Source organism: Rhamphochromis sp. 'chilingali' (assembly GCF_963969265.1).
Source record: "Rhamphochromis sp. 'chilingali' genome assembly, chromosome: 16".
NCBI lineage: Eukaryota > Metazoa > Chordata > Actinopteri > Cichliformes > Cichlidae > Rhamphochromis > Rhamphochromis sp. 'chilingali'.
The window spans coordinates 9821338-9840951 of NC_137943.1; the positions used below are offsets into that span (position 1 = coordinate 9821338).

The window sequence follows — 19614 nt, forward strand, 5'->3', positions numbered from 1 at the left end:
TCCTTAGTCAAGTTTAACTGTAGATTAATAGTTATCAGACACTGCGTGTAACTAGAATTGGCCAGGAATCTAAACAAGACGGGCTAAAATACACATTCAGGGGAAATTACCCAGCAAACAACAGAACTACCAGTAAAGTGTTTTTGTTCATTTGTAGACTTTGTCTCAGTGAACTTCACTGAAACCCTGACATTGTCTCCCTGCTCACAATGATTTGCGGTATGACTGCAAAAGGTGAACCATAGAGGGAAGAATGCTGGTGTCGTTTCCATGTAGAATAAGGATCTAGCGAGAGCGTAACAAAGTAAGAACTATAAATCAGATAACTGCTGTGGGGGGATTAAATTTCCATATAATGGCATTCAGAATTTCAGGTAAAAAAAAAAGTCAGATTTCAAACTGCTATTATTTTTGAAATAATTTGATATTAATTGAGTAACACTGTGAAGGTGTATACTTTTCACTTAAAGTAAAATTAAAAACCAGATTGACCTAATATTGAATGAGTAAGACGGTGAGAGTGTGTGCTGTTGATCTAAAGTGAAATGAGTCCGTGGAAACACGAGGTTTCCTTATAATGGCATTCTGAATGTGAAGAAAAAACTGCACTTATGACATTTCAGCAGACTTTTAATTTGAAATTCAACAACAAAGTGATGTGATACTGACTGGGTAACACTGTAATGGTGTAAACTTGACCTAAAGTGAAATTAGTCTGTATGCTTGTAATGGCTGTACATGCATTTTAAAAGACGGACCATTTTCTTCTACTTATCCAATTCAGGGTCGCAGGGGGCTGGAGCCTATCGCCGCTGTCATGGGGTGAGAGGCAGGTTACACCCTGGAAAGGTCAAGGATTAGGGCCACTCACTTTTTTTCTCAGTGAATTCTGAAAAACCTCAGAAATGCCAAGAAATGTCAGAATTGTGAGATTAGTGTGAGAATTCTGACTTTTTGTTTTCAGAATAGTGAAAAGAAAAAACAAAGTTTTCTTCAGCTCTAACTGTCTTCAATGGTACTGGGTACATTCTCAAATGCTTATTTTTTCTCAGGACATTTGAGGCCACCAAACACTCGTTGATAATCTCCTAATCAGAGAATGGGCTGCAGTTTTTGGTCATTTTATCCAGCTCTATCCTGGGACATAGACTTGAGTAAATTAATGCATAAAGTCTGTTTTTTGTTCAAACTCTGCTTTCTGCATCTCTGTTGTTTTTCATGCAAGTTGTGCATTGGCTGGCACACAAGTAGGTAGGTCAATCACCAAAAGCAGTGGCCTTAAAAAACAGAGCTACAAAGTTTTTCTGGAATTTCCCTTAAAAAAGTAAATAAACAAAAATAAAATGGAAAAAAAGAATTTTACAAAAAAAACCAAACAGTGAGTTGGTACACTTCTTTAATAAAAAGGTAAGGAACAACCAAAGTGTCGCACATGGCCTGGGGTCAGCACAACGCACAGGCAGGCTTTTTCCAACTGATTGGCTGCTGCTTACAGACAAAAAGGTTTAACAGCAGGTGGTGGGGCTGCTGTGTAGCTAAGCTGCTGCTCTCAGTGACATCATACAGAGCCAAAAGTAGAGCCTCTGCTGACAATCAGAGGTGGGTAGAGCAGCCAAAAATTGTACTCCAGTAAAAGTAGCACTACCTTAACATAGTTTTATTCAAGTAAAAGTAAAAAGCAGCCATCCAAGAAATTACTCATGTAAGAGTAAAACGGTATTTATTTAAAAAAAGGCTACTTGAATATTGAGTAACTGATCATAACATCTGATTTAATATAAAAAAAAAATTAGATAATCAGACAAGAACAATGTTTAAAATACCAAAATTTGCACTAAAGACAGAAAAAGAAATGTATATAAATAACATGATTACAAAACAATAAATCTAAGAAGAAACACTTTTCCAAATCATTATTAAACGAATATTTACAGAAGGTAATATAAATATATTGTCAGGATGAGGTCGTGGACGAAAGAAGGAGGACCCAAACGCTGGACTCACAGGTAGGTGAAGATTGGTGTTTTATTGTCAACGGAGTGAACAAACAGAACAGAAGTAGGAAACGGCTGGCCGGCTGGACGACTGACTGAATGGATGAATGAAAGACTGACTGACAACTGACCGGCTGACCTGACGGAACTGAACAGAGGACAACCTAACAGCGGCGAGAACAACATCACAATAACATCAATGACACGACATTGGACTGGTTGAACTGAGGGACATAAATACACAGGCTGAGTGATGAGAGATTAGAACCTGGTGAGTACACAGCTGAACATAATGACCTAATGATAAACGGGAAGAGGACGGAACATAATGCACATGGACCAAGGCTAACACAATAAAACAGGAGGTGAAGCAGACAGAATATAAACGGTGAACATGAACTAAGAATACTGGGTCAAAGACCCAGAAACCCTGACATATATGGTGTTGCTTTGCCTCTCCAAATGGCACAACAGGCTCAGCAGATAGAATAACATTAAAACAACAAACCTTATGTACAAACAAGAAGTGTCATTTCAACATAAACTGTAGGTTTGTGTCTGTGTCTCATGCATTTTTGGTTAAAACATGTTTATTATTCCTTTACTGAAGTTATTCACACTGAGTAGAATGGCCAGAATTATTTCTCAAGAGTAGTGATACTTCATAATAATATTACTCAAGTAAAACTACTCAAAAAGTTACTTTTTGGAAAAAAAGTAAATGTAATTGGTTACTACCCACCTCTGATAAGACAAGAGAAACCCTCAGTGGGGGAATTAGAGACTGAAGAGGACGCCAGATGACCACGAGAACCATGATCACCAGCACCATTAAGCAAGGCACCGAATAATGAAAAAGGTCACTGGTAGTTTTGTTTTAAGAACTAAAGCAATAAGCTAATGTACAATACAGTGCCAAATTTTATTAGTAGCCTAACAAACAAGACAAAGTGTCCATGTTATTGAGAATGAATAATGAAACTAAGACTCCAATAGCTGTGATTGTTTATTGCTGCAATGAAACAAAACAACTAAAATAAAGCAAAGCAAATGTGCGCACAGTTTGAGAGAAAGGAAAAAGAACAAAGAAAAGAAAACCACGCACAATAATAATCGAGCATTTTCAAACATTCTTTAACAAGGGTTACATTTTCCCCCTTTGATCCAAAACTCATCTGCTAATTCTTACAAGCCAGTGCTGAAAATGGAGTTGCAATTTCTAGAACCTGCCTCATTATAAACCAACAGGATTAAGGTAAAATCACTCAAATGACGAATGGTTAATGCATCATGTTAACAAGTTTGATGAACTACAATCAGTCAGATGGGTTTTGGACAGAATCCTGCTTTCAGTCATTTGAAATGGACTCGCATCCATTTGTTTTCTGTCTAGCAACTCTGTTTTAACACCAGTTTGATTCTTAGAGAAACAGGAAAAAAAAAAAAATAAACTGAACCCTGATACATGAAAACGAAACAATCCAAGTATTCGTCAGCTCAGAAACAAAAGAAGAGGCACAAGGAAATCTCAGTGAATTCATCAAAAGAGAAGGTACAATGAACTTTAATTCATTAGACTAACTCCATAACACAGAGTGGGGGCTGATTATGGAGACACGCTGTTGTAACCACATTACACATTTGTGCTTTCCTTAAAGCAAAGACACCTTCCATATGCAAAGAAAAGACCAGAGCAGACCAGCGTTCGCTTCAAAACAGACCGTCTCGCTAAAAACAAGCACATCAGCTGCTTGGCCTCACTAATGACACAGACACTGATCTGTGATCAGGTGCTCTGGGTGCCAACCTGCCTGTCTAGAGAGAAACGCTGAAGAAGTTAGCATGGAACGCCAGATGGGATTGCAAAGATGCAAACGTGTGCGATGTGTAGCTTTGTACTGTATATACACATTATGGGAAACACTGTCCCCGATAATAAAAAACATCCACCCCTACAGTGAAATATGGAGGGCATTGCCTCCGATACGGCACACACTGGTAGGCAAAAACTACCTTCAGTTTTTCACATTATGGAAATCACTGCTCCCGATAATGCCATCAAGATGAGAAGTGTACATGCACCAAAGGACAGGTACGGGTAAATATTGTCAGGTGTGATGTGTGAGCTGGCATTGCTCAGAGACCAGTTCAGTGTCAGTTGACAGAGGGGAAAGAAAAACTGTTGTGTACCAGCTGTCGGTGCACATGTACACTTCTTTTAGCAGATGCTGCTTTTGTCATTTCGACAGTATAACTGTCATAATTATGGAAGACACTGCCCCCGATAATTATACTTTTTTTATATAAAACGTGAATAAAAACTATTTATAGTGAACCCTGCCACTGATAAATAAATAACACAATAAATAAACATACGGTTTCCGTTTCAGTGCCACATGGTTGAGGACCTTTTCCCCTGCTTTGACAGGTCTGCACAGATTAGCTCCAAAGCCAAAAAATGTGTTTCGTATTTGATTCAGATCACTTTGGTTTTTTTTTTGTTTTAATTCAATTCTTGCATATAATTAGGACTTTTTTCCCCCATTTAAAGTAGACGATTATTCCAAATCTGTGTGCACTGTTGCTGCTGCATGCTGTAAATCAATCTGCACTTCTTTCAGCAGCTGCATCTATTTTCTGACTTGAGTTGTGTAGCAGAATCAGCACAGTATGGGATATTTTAGCTACCAATAGAAACCAGCTCAGGCTTGAACACCAAGCCGCAGCAGCAGTAGCAGAAATACCAGCAGTTTGCCTCGTGGTAAACAAATAAAAAGTCATTAGCTTATTGTAATCATACTGTGGTCTAAAGATCTGAGCTGGCAAACAGTCTTTACTGTGATTCTGACCTGATACTGTTCTGGAATTAAAGAAAAAAAATCCAACTCATTCAGAGGTAACACCAATTTAAAGTAGTACTTCCACATAACATTTGTTGACATTACTAGCACCATGTGATTTAAGACTGTGATAACTAAATACCACATGTTCAAATTCAAGATTCTTAGAGGGTTAAGTCCTTTTAAGGCAGAAGGCTTAAAAACCACTTTGCAACATGTTTGGCTTTAAGAGAATTTTAGATAAAAGGAAAATGAACATCGTGGAAACAATATGATGACTTAGTAGATATCCGCTGAAAACGTGGTGATTAATCACAACAGCACTGCCTGTTGTAATAAGAGGGCCAAACCATGAACAAGGGAGGGAAAAGGACTTTTCTAGATTTCATTATCCAGAGACCAGATGTCCCCTGCTAGGGAGTTGGCACAGGTCTGAATGGTCCAGGTCGCCTGGGCAAACTGGTTGCGGAACAGCTCGGCGTCTGCGTCGGGGTCAGCAGTCGTCAAAGAGTCGAGGTGGTTGGTCAGAGCTTTGAGGGTGTGGGGACCGGAGCCCAGCAGGATGTGACGGAAGGGGCTGTCTCTGGGAGAAACGTAGGGTGACAGGAAGTTCCTTTCCACCTATAGCAAGAAGACGGACATCATGAAAGAGCTGGATAAAAACCAACGTTATCAACAAATTTATTGGACAGTCCCGTCCTTTGAAAAGCAGAAAGCAGACACTGAAGACTACCTACATCAACTATTACACTTGACTGTGATTAAAATGTGATGTATCCCATTTAATATACGATCCAAAGGTAGCTAAACCAACACTAAAGTTGTAATTTCAGCTAATCAAAAGCAGAGGTGGCAGCTTGTGAAATCAACTAAACTTGATAGACTGAGTTTTTTCCCCCTTACCGTCATGATGCGGTCATTGATCACGCGGCACATCTCGATGTCCTCCAGGTCGCTGTTCTGGATGTCGGCTGCCAGCGCGCTAGAGGCACGGCTGTAGGAGCCAGAGGCCATGATCAACCACCGCACTGTCAGAGCTTTGGGCAACAGCTGGGGCTGCATCTGCAAGCACACAAACATGCAGGGATGACTTTTCTCCCACAAACTCAAGTTAGTAAGCTGGACATTCAAGACCTGACCACAGCTTTGTCTTCTATGATGAGAGGAGTAACCAGGCAAAACAAACTGATTCAAAACTGATCATTTTTAAGTTGAGTGATGAAAAACACGACAACAGTCAAGTTGCTCCTGATTTCTGCAGCCCTGCTCTCAACAAGGTAAATACTATCTTCATTTACAAGGACACTGGTGAGCACTCACCCTCTGAACAGCCTTGACCTTCCCATTAATCTGAACCACGTGGCTGCGTATGAGCTGGTTGTACTTCTTCAGGTCCATCTGCAGCAGGTGGTCATGGACCAGCCTCAGCGCTATGTGACCTGCAAACTGGCCCGCTCTCACAGCCAGCTGAGGAACCTGGCTGGCTGTGACAGAGTTCAGGTTTTCTCGGGTGTCCAGGTTTGTGCCAAAGTGCGGGTAGTCCTGAGGAGGCACACGGGATGTTTTAAGAATTACTCTCAGATCTACAAAGTTGGCATTAGTTAAAAGAGTTCAGAAACTATTTAAGAACTTGTAGTACAGAAGAATTCACTTACTGAACTTCCAGAGTGGAATCTGAAAGCGACTGAGGGAATGCCGGAGAAGGCGAGGAAAGGATACGCAGCACTGTCCATCCTCAGAGGCTCCAGACTTCAAAATCAAACACAAAAAAGAAGAGTGAGAATGACAGCCTACTTTCAAACAAGAAGGCTGTGATAATCATCACTGGCTATACTTTGTTATCTTTAATTAGACGGACTCACATAGCAGACTCCCAGTTGTTCTTTCCAAACTGAGAAAGAAGAGACTTGTCCTTGTCATAGTTCACCTAAGAAGAAAACAAATACTTTGATTAAACTCTTGTTTTATTTTACAAATAAAACTGACCAACAGAATTATTTCTGCAGAAGAGATCAGCTGTGGAGTTACCTCTTTCAGAGCGTTTTGGACCAGGCTGTGCAGCAACGGGCTGGCTGCTACTTTAAACCCATTCTGACCTAGAATAACAAGACCACTAATATTTAGTTATCCTCAAACATAAGTGATGCTTTTTGCATGTGTATGTAAAAGTTTGACATTAAACAGCTTCATGGGTAAATGGTAAATGGCCTGTATTTGTATAGCACTTTACTAGTCCCCAAGGACCCCAAAGCGCTTCACATATCCAGTCATCCACCCATTCACGCACACATTCACACACTGGTGATGACAAGCTACATTGTAGCCACAGCCACCCTGGGGCGCACTGACAGAGGCGAGGCTGCCAGACACTGGCGCCACCGGGCCCTCTGACCACCACCAGTAGGCAACGGGTGAAGTGTCTTGCCCAAGGACACAACGACCGAGACTGTCCAAGCCAGGGCTCAAACCGGCAACCTTCCAATTACAAGGCGAACTCCCAACTCTTGAGCCACAATCGCCCCAGGGGTACAAGAAGTCTGCATCCATGGAAGTAAATACCTGTCACAATGCCGTCCAGGTTGATGTAGGTGAATGCTTTCATGCTCAGAGAGGACAGATAACCCTGGAACAAAGAAATATCCAATATATGAATGAGACTGAGCACAATCACTAATAATTATCCTCCTCAGAATAAGTCTATTCATTTACGTCTTCTTTAATGGGCATTTGTTTTTGGTCTACATCTTTTGACTTATTTGAGCTATCCTATAAAATCCTGATGTACGAAGAAGAAGACATCCTGGGCTTTCCATTGATATCTCATGCATTTTTTTTTTGGGGGGGGGGGGGGGGGGGGGGGGGGTGTGTCTCTCTTTTAGCACCAAAGATGAAGGAAATCGCAAAAAAAGTACAATGAGAAGATTTATTTTTGTTGAGTAAAAGAAAAATGCAGCTAATCTGAACCTTTGCCATGCACTTCTTACCTCCAACCACTCGGTGGCGCCAACACTCCCATACTCTCCCGCACTCCAGCTCGCAAACACAATACTCCTCCTCGGTTTGAATCCACCTATCAAAGTGGAAACACAATTAATCAAACTCATGAAGCCAGCATGTTCTTTAGCTGCTCAGTATCTGACGTGAAGTGTACATCCAGGATCATTTTATTTGGAAATTAAAAACCAAACATCAGCTGCCGACAGGTGCTCACCGTTCTCCACCATGTCAGAGATGGAACGCGCCAGCTCTACGAGGACGCTGGTGCCCACGGTTGATGCTCCAAAGCCCGGGCCCCACGCATCCCTCTGGGCCCCAATGACCACGTATCGATCTGCAGACGGTCACAGGACATTCATCACTCGCATCGTTTCCATATTTCCTGATCACAGGATCTCTCTCATTACTCATCTTTGCTGTACCTGCATCCACAAAGCCTTTGATGACCCCAAAGACATTATTTATCCTTTTCTCAGTAAGGACATTGTTGACTTCCACAGTAATAACATCGCTCTCATCTCCGAGTCTATTGATGCTCCCCCAACCATTTGGCTGAGTTCTACCCCCGAGCTGCCTGTTGGATGCAGACAAACATCAACCCTTTATTGATGCCCTGTTTATTACAAGCTTCAACCATCTTTCTGATACCAGTATGATGTTTGTGAGTCTTACCTCAGAATGTTCATTCCCATGCCTGTTGTGATAGTCTGAGCCAAAATATTTGGCAGGCCTGAAGACTGCACAGGTGGAAACTGGGTGTGGTTGAAGGAGGGGAAGCCTGGGGTGTAGGGATCCCCAGAGCCCATGTGGACCTGTGGGAATCAGACAGATGAAAAGATGATCTTTGAGTGGATCATGACATCTTTTCAAAGGTAGCTTTAATCAAACTAAACACATGAACCCAATTATTATTGTGGTTATCATTTAGATTATTGCACTGGTAGAGGAAGCGCAACTACTTCCTCTTATGAACAGTGCTAGGTTTAAATGCACTTCACAACATGTGTATTGTCGACATGTCAAACATCTGTCCTCTCATTTCATATTTAAACAACAGTCTTCACCTTTCCTTCAGTGTACTCATCTGAGTATTTTCCCAGGTGATTTACACCTGAGGAGTAAAAACTGTCTTCACTCACATGTCCAAAGAGTGGAGTGCTCTCGCCGATCGAGTAATCAGCAGGGTCTGGGTAGATCAGCACAGCAGAGGCGTTCACTTTGGCTGCATTGGCTACCTATAAGCAGAGAAACAAGGCAGTGGGAAGCTAAGATCACCAACAGTAAAATTATTCGAATGAATCACATAATATAAAACGAAGTTTCATGGTAAAAAGGGGAAACGTGAGGCTTTGTTTACATAATTTCTTCTGCGATTAATAAAGTATGATTCTGATTCAGTTGGGGAGAAAGAGGATGAGATGGAGATGACAAAGGAGAATGCAGTGATGGAGGAGGCAGATGAAGGAAAGGAGGAGAAAGATTATGAGAAAAGTATGAAAATATAAATCTGCAGATCTTAAAAGGTCATATAGTTCGGAAGGTCTTGCCTGTACAGAAACACACACACGAAAATTCTAATGGAATTCTACTGAAGGTTAAGAACAGAGGACATCTACAAATATTGACAAGTACCACAGGGAATAAAGTCCTGTTCAAATGATGTTCCATCTTATTTTGAAACCACCCACCTTCTCAGCAAAGCTGATCCTTCCAGCTCTGACCAGCATCACCCTGTTATTCATGTTGATGTTCATGTCCTTTAACTGCCTCAAGTCATCTTCCTGTCCATAATGGGCATACAGCACTGCACCCTGGAGCCATCAGAAACAGAAATGTCACTGCAAGTGTCACTGTACATTTGTCCTACTCATAATTTAGCCTTCTGATTACCCTTGCTGTTCCACTGGCGCTGTAGGACAGGAAACCCGTTGGACGTTCCTCTGATCCGTTCTTGAAAACTATTCTGTTGTATCCAGATGCTGGGGGGTCCTGAACCTTGACAAAGTGCTCATCAGTCCAGGTCTTCATGCCGTACTCCTTAAACTTTGTTATCACCTTGTTCCCCAGATCTTCATCACCAGGAGAACCAGCCCGGTGGTTGCTACTGGTCAGCTGACTGTGACAGGGAAAACAAAAACTGGTTACTTACTGTTAAAAATACAACACACATAACAAAATGTGTGCAGTGCATGGAGCTTCTATTCACCCAAGGACAGCGTCCATACTGGATGTAGTCAGTTTTTCAGCAAGAAGCTTTTTTACATCATCCCAGTCCATGAGGGGAGCAGCACCGGTCTCATGGGCGACAGAAACGTCTTCATAGCGGAGAGCAGAGGTTGCACAGGTGGGAGCCAAATCCTTATTCCGATGGACCAGGTAGCCAATCAAATAGCCTGAAAGTGGCAGTGATTCCAGATAAGGGATGGGAACAGATCAACTGAATTAAGTGGTGCAAGCCAAACCCTGACTGAAGTGTCTCACTCAGATGACAACTCAAAGCTAAGCCATGTTTTTCCAGATAAAATGACACATGGTAAGTCCCCTCACCACACCCACACACGGGAAAATTATGTTAAAATAGCTGTCGGACAGTGAACTTCCACTTTTTCACAAGTAACACACAATCCAACAGGACAGATCCCCAAAGAACCACTCAAGTTATTGTGCACTAAATTAAAGAGAGTTTCTTCCTTCCTCCCTCTCTTACCAATGATGAAGATGAGGAAGATTGTAGCTGCCATAAAGCAGAGGTTCTTGGGTGTACGTCCAAACTTTTGAGCCACATAGGGTGTGCGATTTGAGTTGTGATTCAGGTGGCCGCCAACGCCATTTCCCCCAGTCTCCTCATCTATTTCAGATGACAGCTTCATCTCCACCTGACTGTTGTCACCCTCCATATTCTGGGTCAAGTTGAATCGTGTGTAGGAGTGGGGCTCCCCATTAAACTATCACAAATAGAAAAAGGGTAAGCAGATTAAATTATTTCAGTAACTCCCAAAGAACAGCAGTGGTTTGATTTCAGGATCTTTGCTTGGACTTACAAGAGGTAAAGGGTTTTTGCTTTTTTATGACCGAACAGAGATTTGACTGAAGAATAGTTCTAGATCTCAATTTATAATAAGTGCTTTACAAACCCAAAGATCAGCTAACTGGTGGACTTTCCAGTTTCAGTGTGGCTAGCCAAACAAGAGGAACCACTCACTAATTAAAACAAAACTTAATTATGCAATTTAACAGTTTAACATTTCAATGCATTTCTGAATATGAAACAATTGCATTTATCAAGTTCTTCCTGTGTTTGTTCCCAAAATAGAATAAAAATTAAATTCTGGTCATGCAAGTTCTCATTTTTGCAATAACAGTCATTTCAGGTGTGGAAATGATGATGTCCCGTTTAGGATGAAAGCTTAAAGCAAAGCCTGTTATTGTTGGGTTTACACTTATACTTACAATCTTGGATATTGTTGACCTTGCTTGGTCCATTGTTGCTTCTCAGAATTCTAAAAAGATAAGGAAGAAGAAAATAAGTTAAACATTGCAGAGTTGGTGAATGCAGCCACAACTGAATCTATAAAGGGTAATGAACCAACCCTCTTCTTCACGTAGTGTGCGGCTTGAATTCTTTGTGCTTCAATTTCAGTTCCCTTACAGTGCGAGCAGTGTGTTACAGTTTTACTTGTGATGTCCAAACAATACATCCCCACCTCTTGTCTAAACATCCACAGGGCTTCCTATCTTACTAACTAGAAAAACAGTGCCGTTTCCAGGCACAAAAGGCCAGTGTCCGTCAAAAAACACCATCTGAGACCCCTGCAAACTCCAACTGAATGCAAGACCACTGATTTCCCACAAAATCGTATGCCAAACAAAGCAAGGTGTCAATTTAACAAAGCCAACAAGGTTCAAAATACAAGTTCTCTACATACAATCTTAAATACTGGAATTCTCAGCATGATAAAGAAGGACCTAAAAGCATAGCTTTTTGTCTTGCTATGCTTTACAAGGTAAAAAAAACAAAAAAAAACAAAAAACTGACCAAAATGTAACTGAACAGCTTTAAAATCCAAGAAGTGGAGTTCCTCTTCATAGGAACCACATGCAGACAATGTGAAACAATGCTGCAACAGTCATACTGCAATCACAATTTCAGGGGAAGTTTCCCAACCATCAGCACACAAAGGATATTTGTTGATAAGCTATGGCCACATTACAGAAACATTTTGAATACACACATTTTGATTGCTTAACATTAACATTTTTTCCTGTATCAGAACAGGCCTTTGTGGGATTTGCTTATTTAAAAAATATATTTAAACAAATAAATAAATAAATAAAAATTGATGGCTCAACTTCTCTTCCATTAGCTGTGCCCTCAAGAACAAAAAGACCAAGCCATCTCAAATCTTGTCTCATCAAGAGTGGATCATTTTACTGTGTGAAAAGTTTAGAATCACAGGGTTAAATCACTATCACGGTCACTGAACTTTGGCCTGATTAAAAACACTGAAAACATTGTTTTGTTGACGCCGACTTGAAATCCACATGGTCCGAGAGTTGGCATACAAATAAATTGTGCAGTCGCGGGTTGATGCATTCTGTAATGGTATGGAAGTGTTTAATAATATAATGTGTGCTGTTCACACAAATCAGGAGAAATCCTATAATTATCCTTAGGACCGATTTGCAGCTACAGATGGGAGCTCGAGATGTCTAACTGGACAGTGCGTGTGGAAGGTCTGTGTGGGCAAATGCCAAGGGGACAAACAGGCGGGCGGGCAGGCTCGGTCTAATTTGCAGCAGAAGAACACGACCTTAATAGACTTCGATGGCAAGCTTCCAAGACAGAATAGATAAAAAGCTTAATATTTCCACAAAGCAAATGAAAGCACAGACAAGTTGGAACCTGCCCTCGGTCAAGTTGTTCAGGAAACACTTTTGTCTATTCTCAGCACTATGAGGTAACTTTAGAGCATGGCTTGGCAGGACTACCTAGACAACCTTCAGGGTAATAAACCAGAACCACACTGAAAAGCAGTAAAATCAGCTCTAAAAAGGACAACAAATGAGCAGCCTTATATTTTTCTTGCTCACAACTTTAAGTGTGACTGATGTGAGCTTTAGAAAGTAGAACTAGGCAAGGATTAGTCACCGTGTAAAGCTAATTGATCTCTAAGGTGGGTAGAGCCGTGTCTACAGCCGTACATACCAAGCATACCGGTTCTGAGCTAAGCCGATCCTTTAATCAGATTAGCTACTCTTTGAGACTTGGAAACATATGGATATTAATATTAAATAGAAATCAAGAATTCATGTTCAATTTCAACAGCACTTTACTAAAAACAAGCGTTTTCACATCACAGGAGAAGCCCACTTCTGTACATCAGTTGCTGAACCATAACTATAGCCAAAAGGCACAAGCTGCATCACCGTTGAAGAGGTTTTTGAACATGTGTGTGTGCCCAAGAGATAGTGTGTGTGTGTCCCACCCTTCTGAGAAGGATACTGGCAGGCATGGTCCTCCACCCCCCCCCACACACACACACACACACACACACACACACCAAGCTGTAACAGGAGATATTTGCCCCCTGTGAGCCCATGATCAAGGTTATTAAAACAAGATCTGGAACAGCGAGCCACTCTCACCAGTTATTTTGTGTTTTTCCACAAAATACAACACAGCATTTTGTCTCTTTTTACAAGTTTATCTTCCCAAAAAACATTCAAGCTGTCAGACACAGCTCCTTATAGAGTATGCCTCAAGTTCAACCTTCAAGGACTGCACAGTCCTGCAAAAAATTGAAATGTCACTGTCAGGGTCAGAGAGGTGGAGTACAGTCTGGCTCTACAAATGCAACTTCCTCGTACAGAGTTCAGAACTGAACAAAACCCTTTGTCTGAAAAAAAAAAGGGCTAACTGTTGCTTCATCATGAGGCACAATCTGGCAACAAGAACAGAGCTGTTGTAAAGATGAGGGTGATTGAGAAGGACAAAAAGCTTGGAACACACCAATGTTTTACACAATAACTGAACCAGTCACTCTCATTCACCAGATTAACCGACCATTTTAAAATTACTAGCCACTGCCACCTTAAATCTGACATAAGCATAACAACAGTCATTATGGGAATTAAAGCCCTCCTGTGTGTCAAGGGCTCTTTATGCAACTTGTCTGTTTATGTGTATTCAGCTTCCAAAAGAAAAGAAAAAAAAAAACCCAATAGTTATCTAGTACTGGATCATTACTTAAAGCACAATTAGTTCATAAAATAATGTAATTACCACAATGCACTTGCACTACACCCCCTATGTTAATTACACATCCAAATACCACACAATTAGGTGGAAACCTCACCCAAGCACAGAGTTAACCATAGCTGAAATAAAACCAGCATGTGAGAAACTTACCTGACCATTCACCAATGTACAGGAAATGACGCACTTTATAGTTTAGACTGTATATATTGAAATATAGCTAAATGTTGCTTCCTAAGAGGAAAAGAACAACATGTGAGGTAAGCGGTGTATAGGAGTTATTGTAGAGTAGCAGATCATGTGATAGTCACACTGGGGGAAAAGCAGGGGAAGCAAATCCTTTTTTTAAGAAGTATTTTTAAACAGCAGGAAATTCTGAATTCAAACCATCAGAAGCGACACTGGATGACCTTGAATTTACTAAACAGAGATTTCAGGAGAGTTTTGTTTCCTGTTCACTTTCACTATTGTGGGTTCTACTCTAATACCGCAGCGTGTGTCTCTTCGGCACAATTTAGCCCTCTATACCTATATAACAGTACTACAGAGTACTGTCTGCAGTATTATATTAAAACTGCACCCATTAAGACAATGACAGCTCGCAGTTTACAGGGCTGTCAAGTTCACCCACTGCTGCTCCGAGAACTCATCCACAGCGAGAGCCAGCTTCACGTGTTTTATGTGAGACAATTTGTCACCTTTATTTAGACCAGCGAGTTAGATTATCTGAGAAGTTCCTGAAAATCTCCCAACCACGTGCATCTTCATTATCCTATATTTAGCCGCCAGTAGCTTGTGTGACATGGTCAATGAGAAGGCTCGACACTGGCCCGGTTACCTCCACGTTACAGGAACGGGTCGTTACGAGGACCTGGCGTTAGCTTACACCGGAACAATACTCCGCAATGCTGGCTGGACGTGACAACCGGCCTGCTTCATTATGGCGCCCTGCAAGCTGCAGCGTGTAGCTCGCGAGACAAAGTGACAGGTGACGTTCGCGAAGACACCGGCTACCTACGTGCACGTGCTCGGATACGGAGCTAGCAAATTTGCTCAAAGTTTGACACATCAGTAAACTGAATATGAGATATATAAACATTTTAATACATCGCACTCTGAGGAAAGCGAAAGATGGCCATGTGCCATCTGCATCGAGTCTTATTTATTTTAACTACAATAAGCTTTAACACTTCCCCAGCTCGACTTGAAATAGTGTAGCTAGGCCTTCATTTTTTTTTTTTTTTTTTACTGTTATCGTTTCTTTTCTTTCAAAGCTCACCTTCTCCCCAGCACAACCCAACCTGAGTGACCTTCTGCTGTGTAACACGCGGTTCCTTCTTCGGTCGGCGCTCTTCCACCCTCCAGCCAGGAATTACGCTGCACTCACCAACTACCCCGCTTATTATTGGCCGTGCAGGATCTACGCACGCGTGACGTCAACACAGCGGAAACGTCAAAGCGCCCATTTTTCTTTTTTGCAGCCTTTATTACCGTCAAATCGAACTATGAGCCAGTATAAAGCAAGGTATGGACATCAAAGAGGCAGTAGGTGTTGTGAAACAGAGAAGGAAAGGGGGCAATAAAGAACGACAGGACGGCAATAAGCTCGCTTTTTCTTTAATTTGTGACGAAATCTTCATCGTAAAGTATTGCTCTATTTCTTTCACAAAAAGTAGACGTTTTTTTCTGACAAATGTACATTTGTGCATGTGGTACTTGGAAGCGTCTTTGTCACAACAATCAATGCAGCCAAATTAAACATTTTTACTATAAAGCAACAAAATGACATAAAATAGTATCAACTATTAAAAAAGAAGGGGAAAAACAACAATATGTAAATGACAAGACCAAAATAGAGGGACAAGGAGATTATTCGCAGAACATGAAATTTGCTGTTCTGCTTCAATTTGCTTTTGTTTACACAAAAAGTATTTGGATAAAATCTATGGATCAGCTTAACTAAAATTTCAATGTGTGTTCATTGTTTTTATTAAGGTCAAAAATGCCACAAATGTGAGGATGGAATATACAGCATGTTTCTTCCTAAAAGAAAGGTAAAAGGAAAGAGAGGAGGATTTGCACTGCATGGCACATGAATAATGCCAGATTCTTTCTGCAAATACCAGCTGGTTCTGAAGGTATTCATCATGCAGTTGTGTTTATATATTTATAAGTATGAGGAGGCACTAACAAAGAATAACCTATTGTAGATGAGGGATTATGTGGTATAATAAAGCAACCAATCTTTAACTTAAACTAAAATGTTCCAAATCACACAAAACAGAAATGCATACAGATGGAAGAAGGCCTCTGTCAGTGATGGAGACTACTTATTTGATAAAATATTTCTAGAAGCTAATGAACATAACCAAGTATGTGTGTATGTGTGTTTGATAACTCACAATATTAAAGTTGTCAAAGAAGACTAATAATATTCTTCCAAGCTTCTCCATCTTTACTTGTACGTTTAAAGTGCAAATTATGGAAGATGCAAACTTTTACTGAAATCCAATCCTGAATTCTGCTGGATAAGCTTTTTTTATAATAGCTTCAGCTTTTTTTTTTTTTAAGAATCATAGTGTGCTGCGCTGTGGCCTTGTACCATATCTACCCTTCAAAATTATAGTTTATAAAGTCTAGAATGAATATTATAACCAGAAAATTAGAAATTACCATTTATATCTATGTAAGTAAATATACTTTTAAAATGTCCTAATAAAATATTATAACTGTACTTTTTTCCCTCTGGTATTTTTAGTATTTTGGTTGTGTTTAAAACCACAGTCTACCTTGAATGACCTTTCCAGATAAATCGTGGCTTTTCTTCCATCAACTGAAACCTTGAAATGAGGAACAGCAGACATGATAGCGGTCAGGACTGTTTTTTTTGTGTTTTTTTTTATCTGTGTGTGTGTGTGTGTTTGGGGGGGGGGGGGGGGGGGGGTGTGTCATACACCCACAGTCCAAAAACAGTGTTGTCTTTGTGCTGCAGCTGTGAAAATGTCTAGAAGAAGACAAGACGTGAAGGTCCATTGACTGTGGTCAGTGTCTGAAGTTTTCCCATTTCTGCTTTATATATAAAGCATTATAGACAATGCTTTATATTCAGAATTAATACAGAGCAGTATTCTACCACTAAGACTAGGAGTGCAAAGTCTGGAAATTTCCACTGGAGCCAAAGTTGGTAAATAATTCAGTGCAAAGACTGATGCTGTCTGGCCTTTAGTAGCCAAAAAAGGAGACGACATTGATAATTTGGTTATTATACTACTCACTGTCATGTTCATTCAGACAGGGTTGACCAATCAATAACCTCTGGGATTGGGCATTGGGGTGGGCAGCAGCGAAGCAGTCGCCACTGATGGTAAATTATTAGTAAATCTTTGTAAACAGGTCTTTGTAAACTTTTTTTGATGGCTGGTTTTGCAATCTCGTTTATTTGCCATCACTTTTAATTATTGATTATTGAACCAAAACAAGCGCGATTGTGAAATTGTCCCTGTAATTGCTCTTTTGGGTTGACTTAAGTAATTGCATGTTTATGCCCAACATCAGGCTGCTTACATGTATTTTGCAGAAAGCAGTCATTGAGTGACGAGAGCGCCGGCTTTAATAATGTTCCCACACCATCATTTCCCCACATTTTTGTGTCACACCTGCTTTGGAAGTCCACTTGTTTGAGAACATTCCATGCTAGGACTCAGAAGCACACTACTGTGTATATATCTCTCTCTATACAAAACAGTGGACATGGGAAACGGTGCTTTCACGTTTAAGGATTTAGAGTTCTGAAAGTTCAAGAGCATTTATTACAGCAAGACGTCGTTGTAGTTCCATGTTGGTGTAAGCCAAGAATGTAAAGTTGTCGTAAGAATTGTTTTCAGGCCGGCCTTTGTTGTCTCTTTTAATCATTACTTGGCACACTGATCCAAAGTGAGGCATCGGGTAATAATGTGTGGTGTCTGTAACAATAGTCCAACTGTGCAAGAAGAGAGGAAGAAATGTTTTCTCAGAAAAAAAGACAAGACAAAAACAAGATGTCTGGAATTTAAAAAACGAAACATTTAATAAGGCACACGTGTTCAGTGTGCACACGGAGAGAGGCTGTAAGACTCAACCGCTTTTCTGAAATCATTAAGAAATACCTCATGCAACTCCTTCCTTCCTTTCTTTCAAATAAGACTCCTGAATAGGTTTAATAGAGAGATCTCAGCAACTAGGCGTTGGGCTGCCATGAAAATTTGTGCAGACACGACATTCCTCGGAGAACGAATCCTGCAGACTGTTGAATTTTACTGTAACTGCACAAGGCTGACATTTGTTTCTCTGAATAAAATACACTCCTGTTTTCATGCACACCTGTACAATCAAATGGAATCCAAATCCAACCTGAGAGATCAGTTCTGTGTTTCTTATGAAGCTCATAATACTCCGATTTTGATGAAGCCGTCAGGAATGTTTGGCTTTAATAATGTGGTCACAGATAAAAATGGTGCTGTGCTGGCCTGTTTGCAGCTCAGAAACACCTCTGAATATTATGTTACCCCATCATAAAAGTGCACTATGGTACAATAAATTTCTTTACCGCCATTTGTTCAGTAAACTAATTTGATATCTAGTGATATGGATCAATGCCCATGTTTGTTCACACATCATTGGCTCCAAGAAGATCTTAATGCATCTTATGATCCACTAACAGTTTCACCTGCAGAGGTTTGATTTCATTTCAGAGTTTGAATGAATGAATGAAGAGTTTGTTTTTTGGTGCATCACCGTGGCAAAATCGAGGTTTTGCCTCATACATTGTGTTTTTTTCCAAGGGCTGTTTGGGAAATGCTAGCATGCAGGTGATTCAGGTAAATGCTACAAGCCACTAATATTTAGGATGTGCAGGTAGCAGGGACTTTCCTCCTCTAACATGCATCACTGTGCACACATTAATACAGACTTAATAAATTAGCCAGTAAGCAGAACAGTGAATGAGAGAAGATAATATCCTTTCTAGGTGTATTTTTTCCAAACTGAAAAGCAGCACGGCTTTTTTTTTTTTTTTCAAACTTACACACTGCTGCTAATGAAACCTTCATCTCAGGAGCTTCTTGGAAGCTTTCAGGACGATATGGGAAAGAATCATCCTGAGTTTCCCATATCACCGTTAAATGCCCAGAAAATAACTGCTTTGTGTCCTCTTTGTGCTTGTTTCTGTCTTAAAGTGAATTATAAGATCAAGCTTTGCAGGATGTACAGTCAGCAGCATTGATCCTTGTCTTTGAGAAAAGCAAATGAGGGTGGTCCCACAGCAGCTACAGCCCGACTTACAGCTCTTTATTCAGAGACGCTTGTGTTGTTGGATATGACAGAGCAAACCTGTTAATGACAGCTTTGATGCCATGTACTGTACATATTCACTCAGAGAATAGAATCAGTTACACGAGTCCCCCCACAAAAACTAGGTGAAAGATACTTGTTTTTATTCTTTGAGTCCTCCAGTGACAGTTTGATTTTTATTACTTTATACCTTCAGATC

The 19614-nt window shown here is 40.6% G+C and overlaps 1 protein-coding gene across 1 annotated transcript; it reads right to left on the bottom strand.

Annotated features, from left to right (window-relative positions):
- Positions 1-3422: 3422 nt before the first annotated feature.
- Positions 3423-15474, bottom strand: tfr1a (transferrin receptor 1a). Its single transcript, XM_080861907.1, has 18 exons — positions 15367-15474; positions 11282-11331; positions 10539-10776; positions 10038-10224; positions 9722-9947; positions 9520-9642; positions 8971-9066; positions 8504-8643; positions 8254-8405; positions 8046-8165; positions 7819-7904; positions 7394-7457; positions 6863-6930; positions 6697-6761; positions 6490-6583; positions 6155-6376; positions 5738-5896; positions 3423-5455 (listed from the first exon to the last, which is right to left on the bottom strand). The coding sequence occupies exons 2-18, from the start codon at positions 11312-11314 to the stop codon at positions 5213-5215; spliced, it is 2316 nt and encodes a 771-aa protein (XP_080718033.1). The 5' UTR covers positions 11315-11331; positions 15367-15474; the 3' UTR covers positions 3423-5212.
- Positions 15475-19614: the final 4140 nt, after the last annotated feature.

Excerpts from the sequence above, each read along its gene's own strand:
- tfr1a (XM_080861907.1), bottom strand. The coding sequence starts at position 11,314 with ATGGACCAAGCAAGGTCAACAATATCCAAGATT. Across the intron at positions 9,067-9,519 it reads GGATCAGCTTTGCTGAGAAG|GTAGCCAATGCAGCCAAAGT; the intron begins GTGGGTGGTTTC and ends CTCTGCTTATAG. Across the intron at positions 8,644-8,970 it reads GCACTCCACTCTTTGGACAT|GTCCACATGGGCTCTGGGGA; the intron begins GTGAGTGAAGAC and ends TGATTCCCACAG.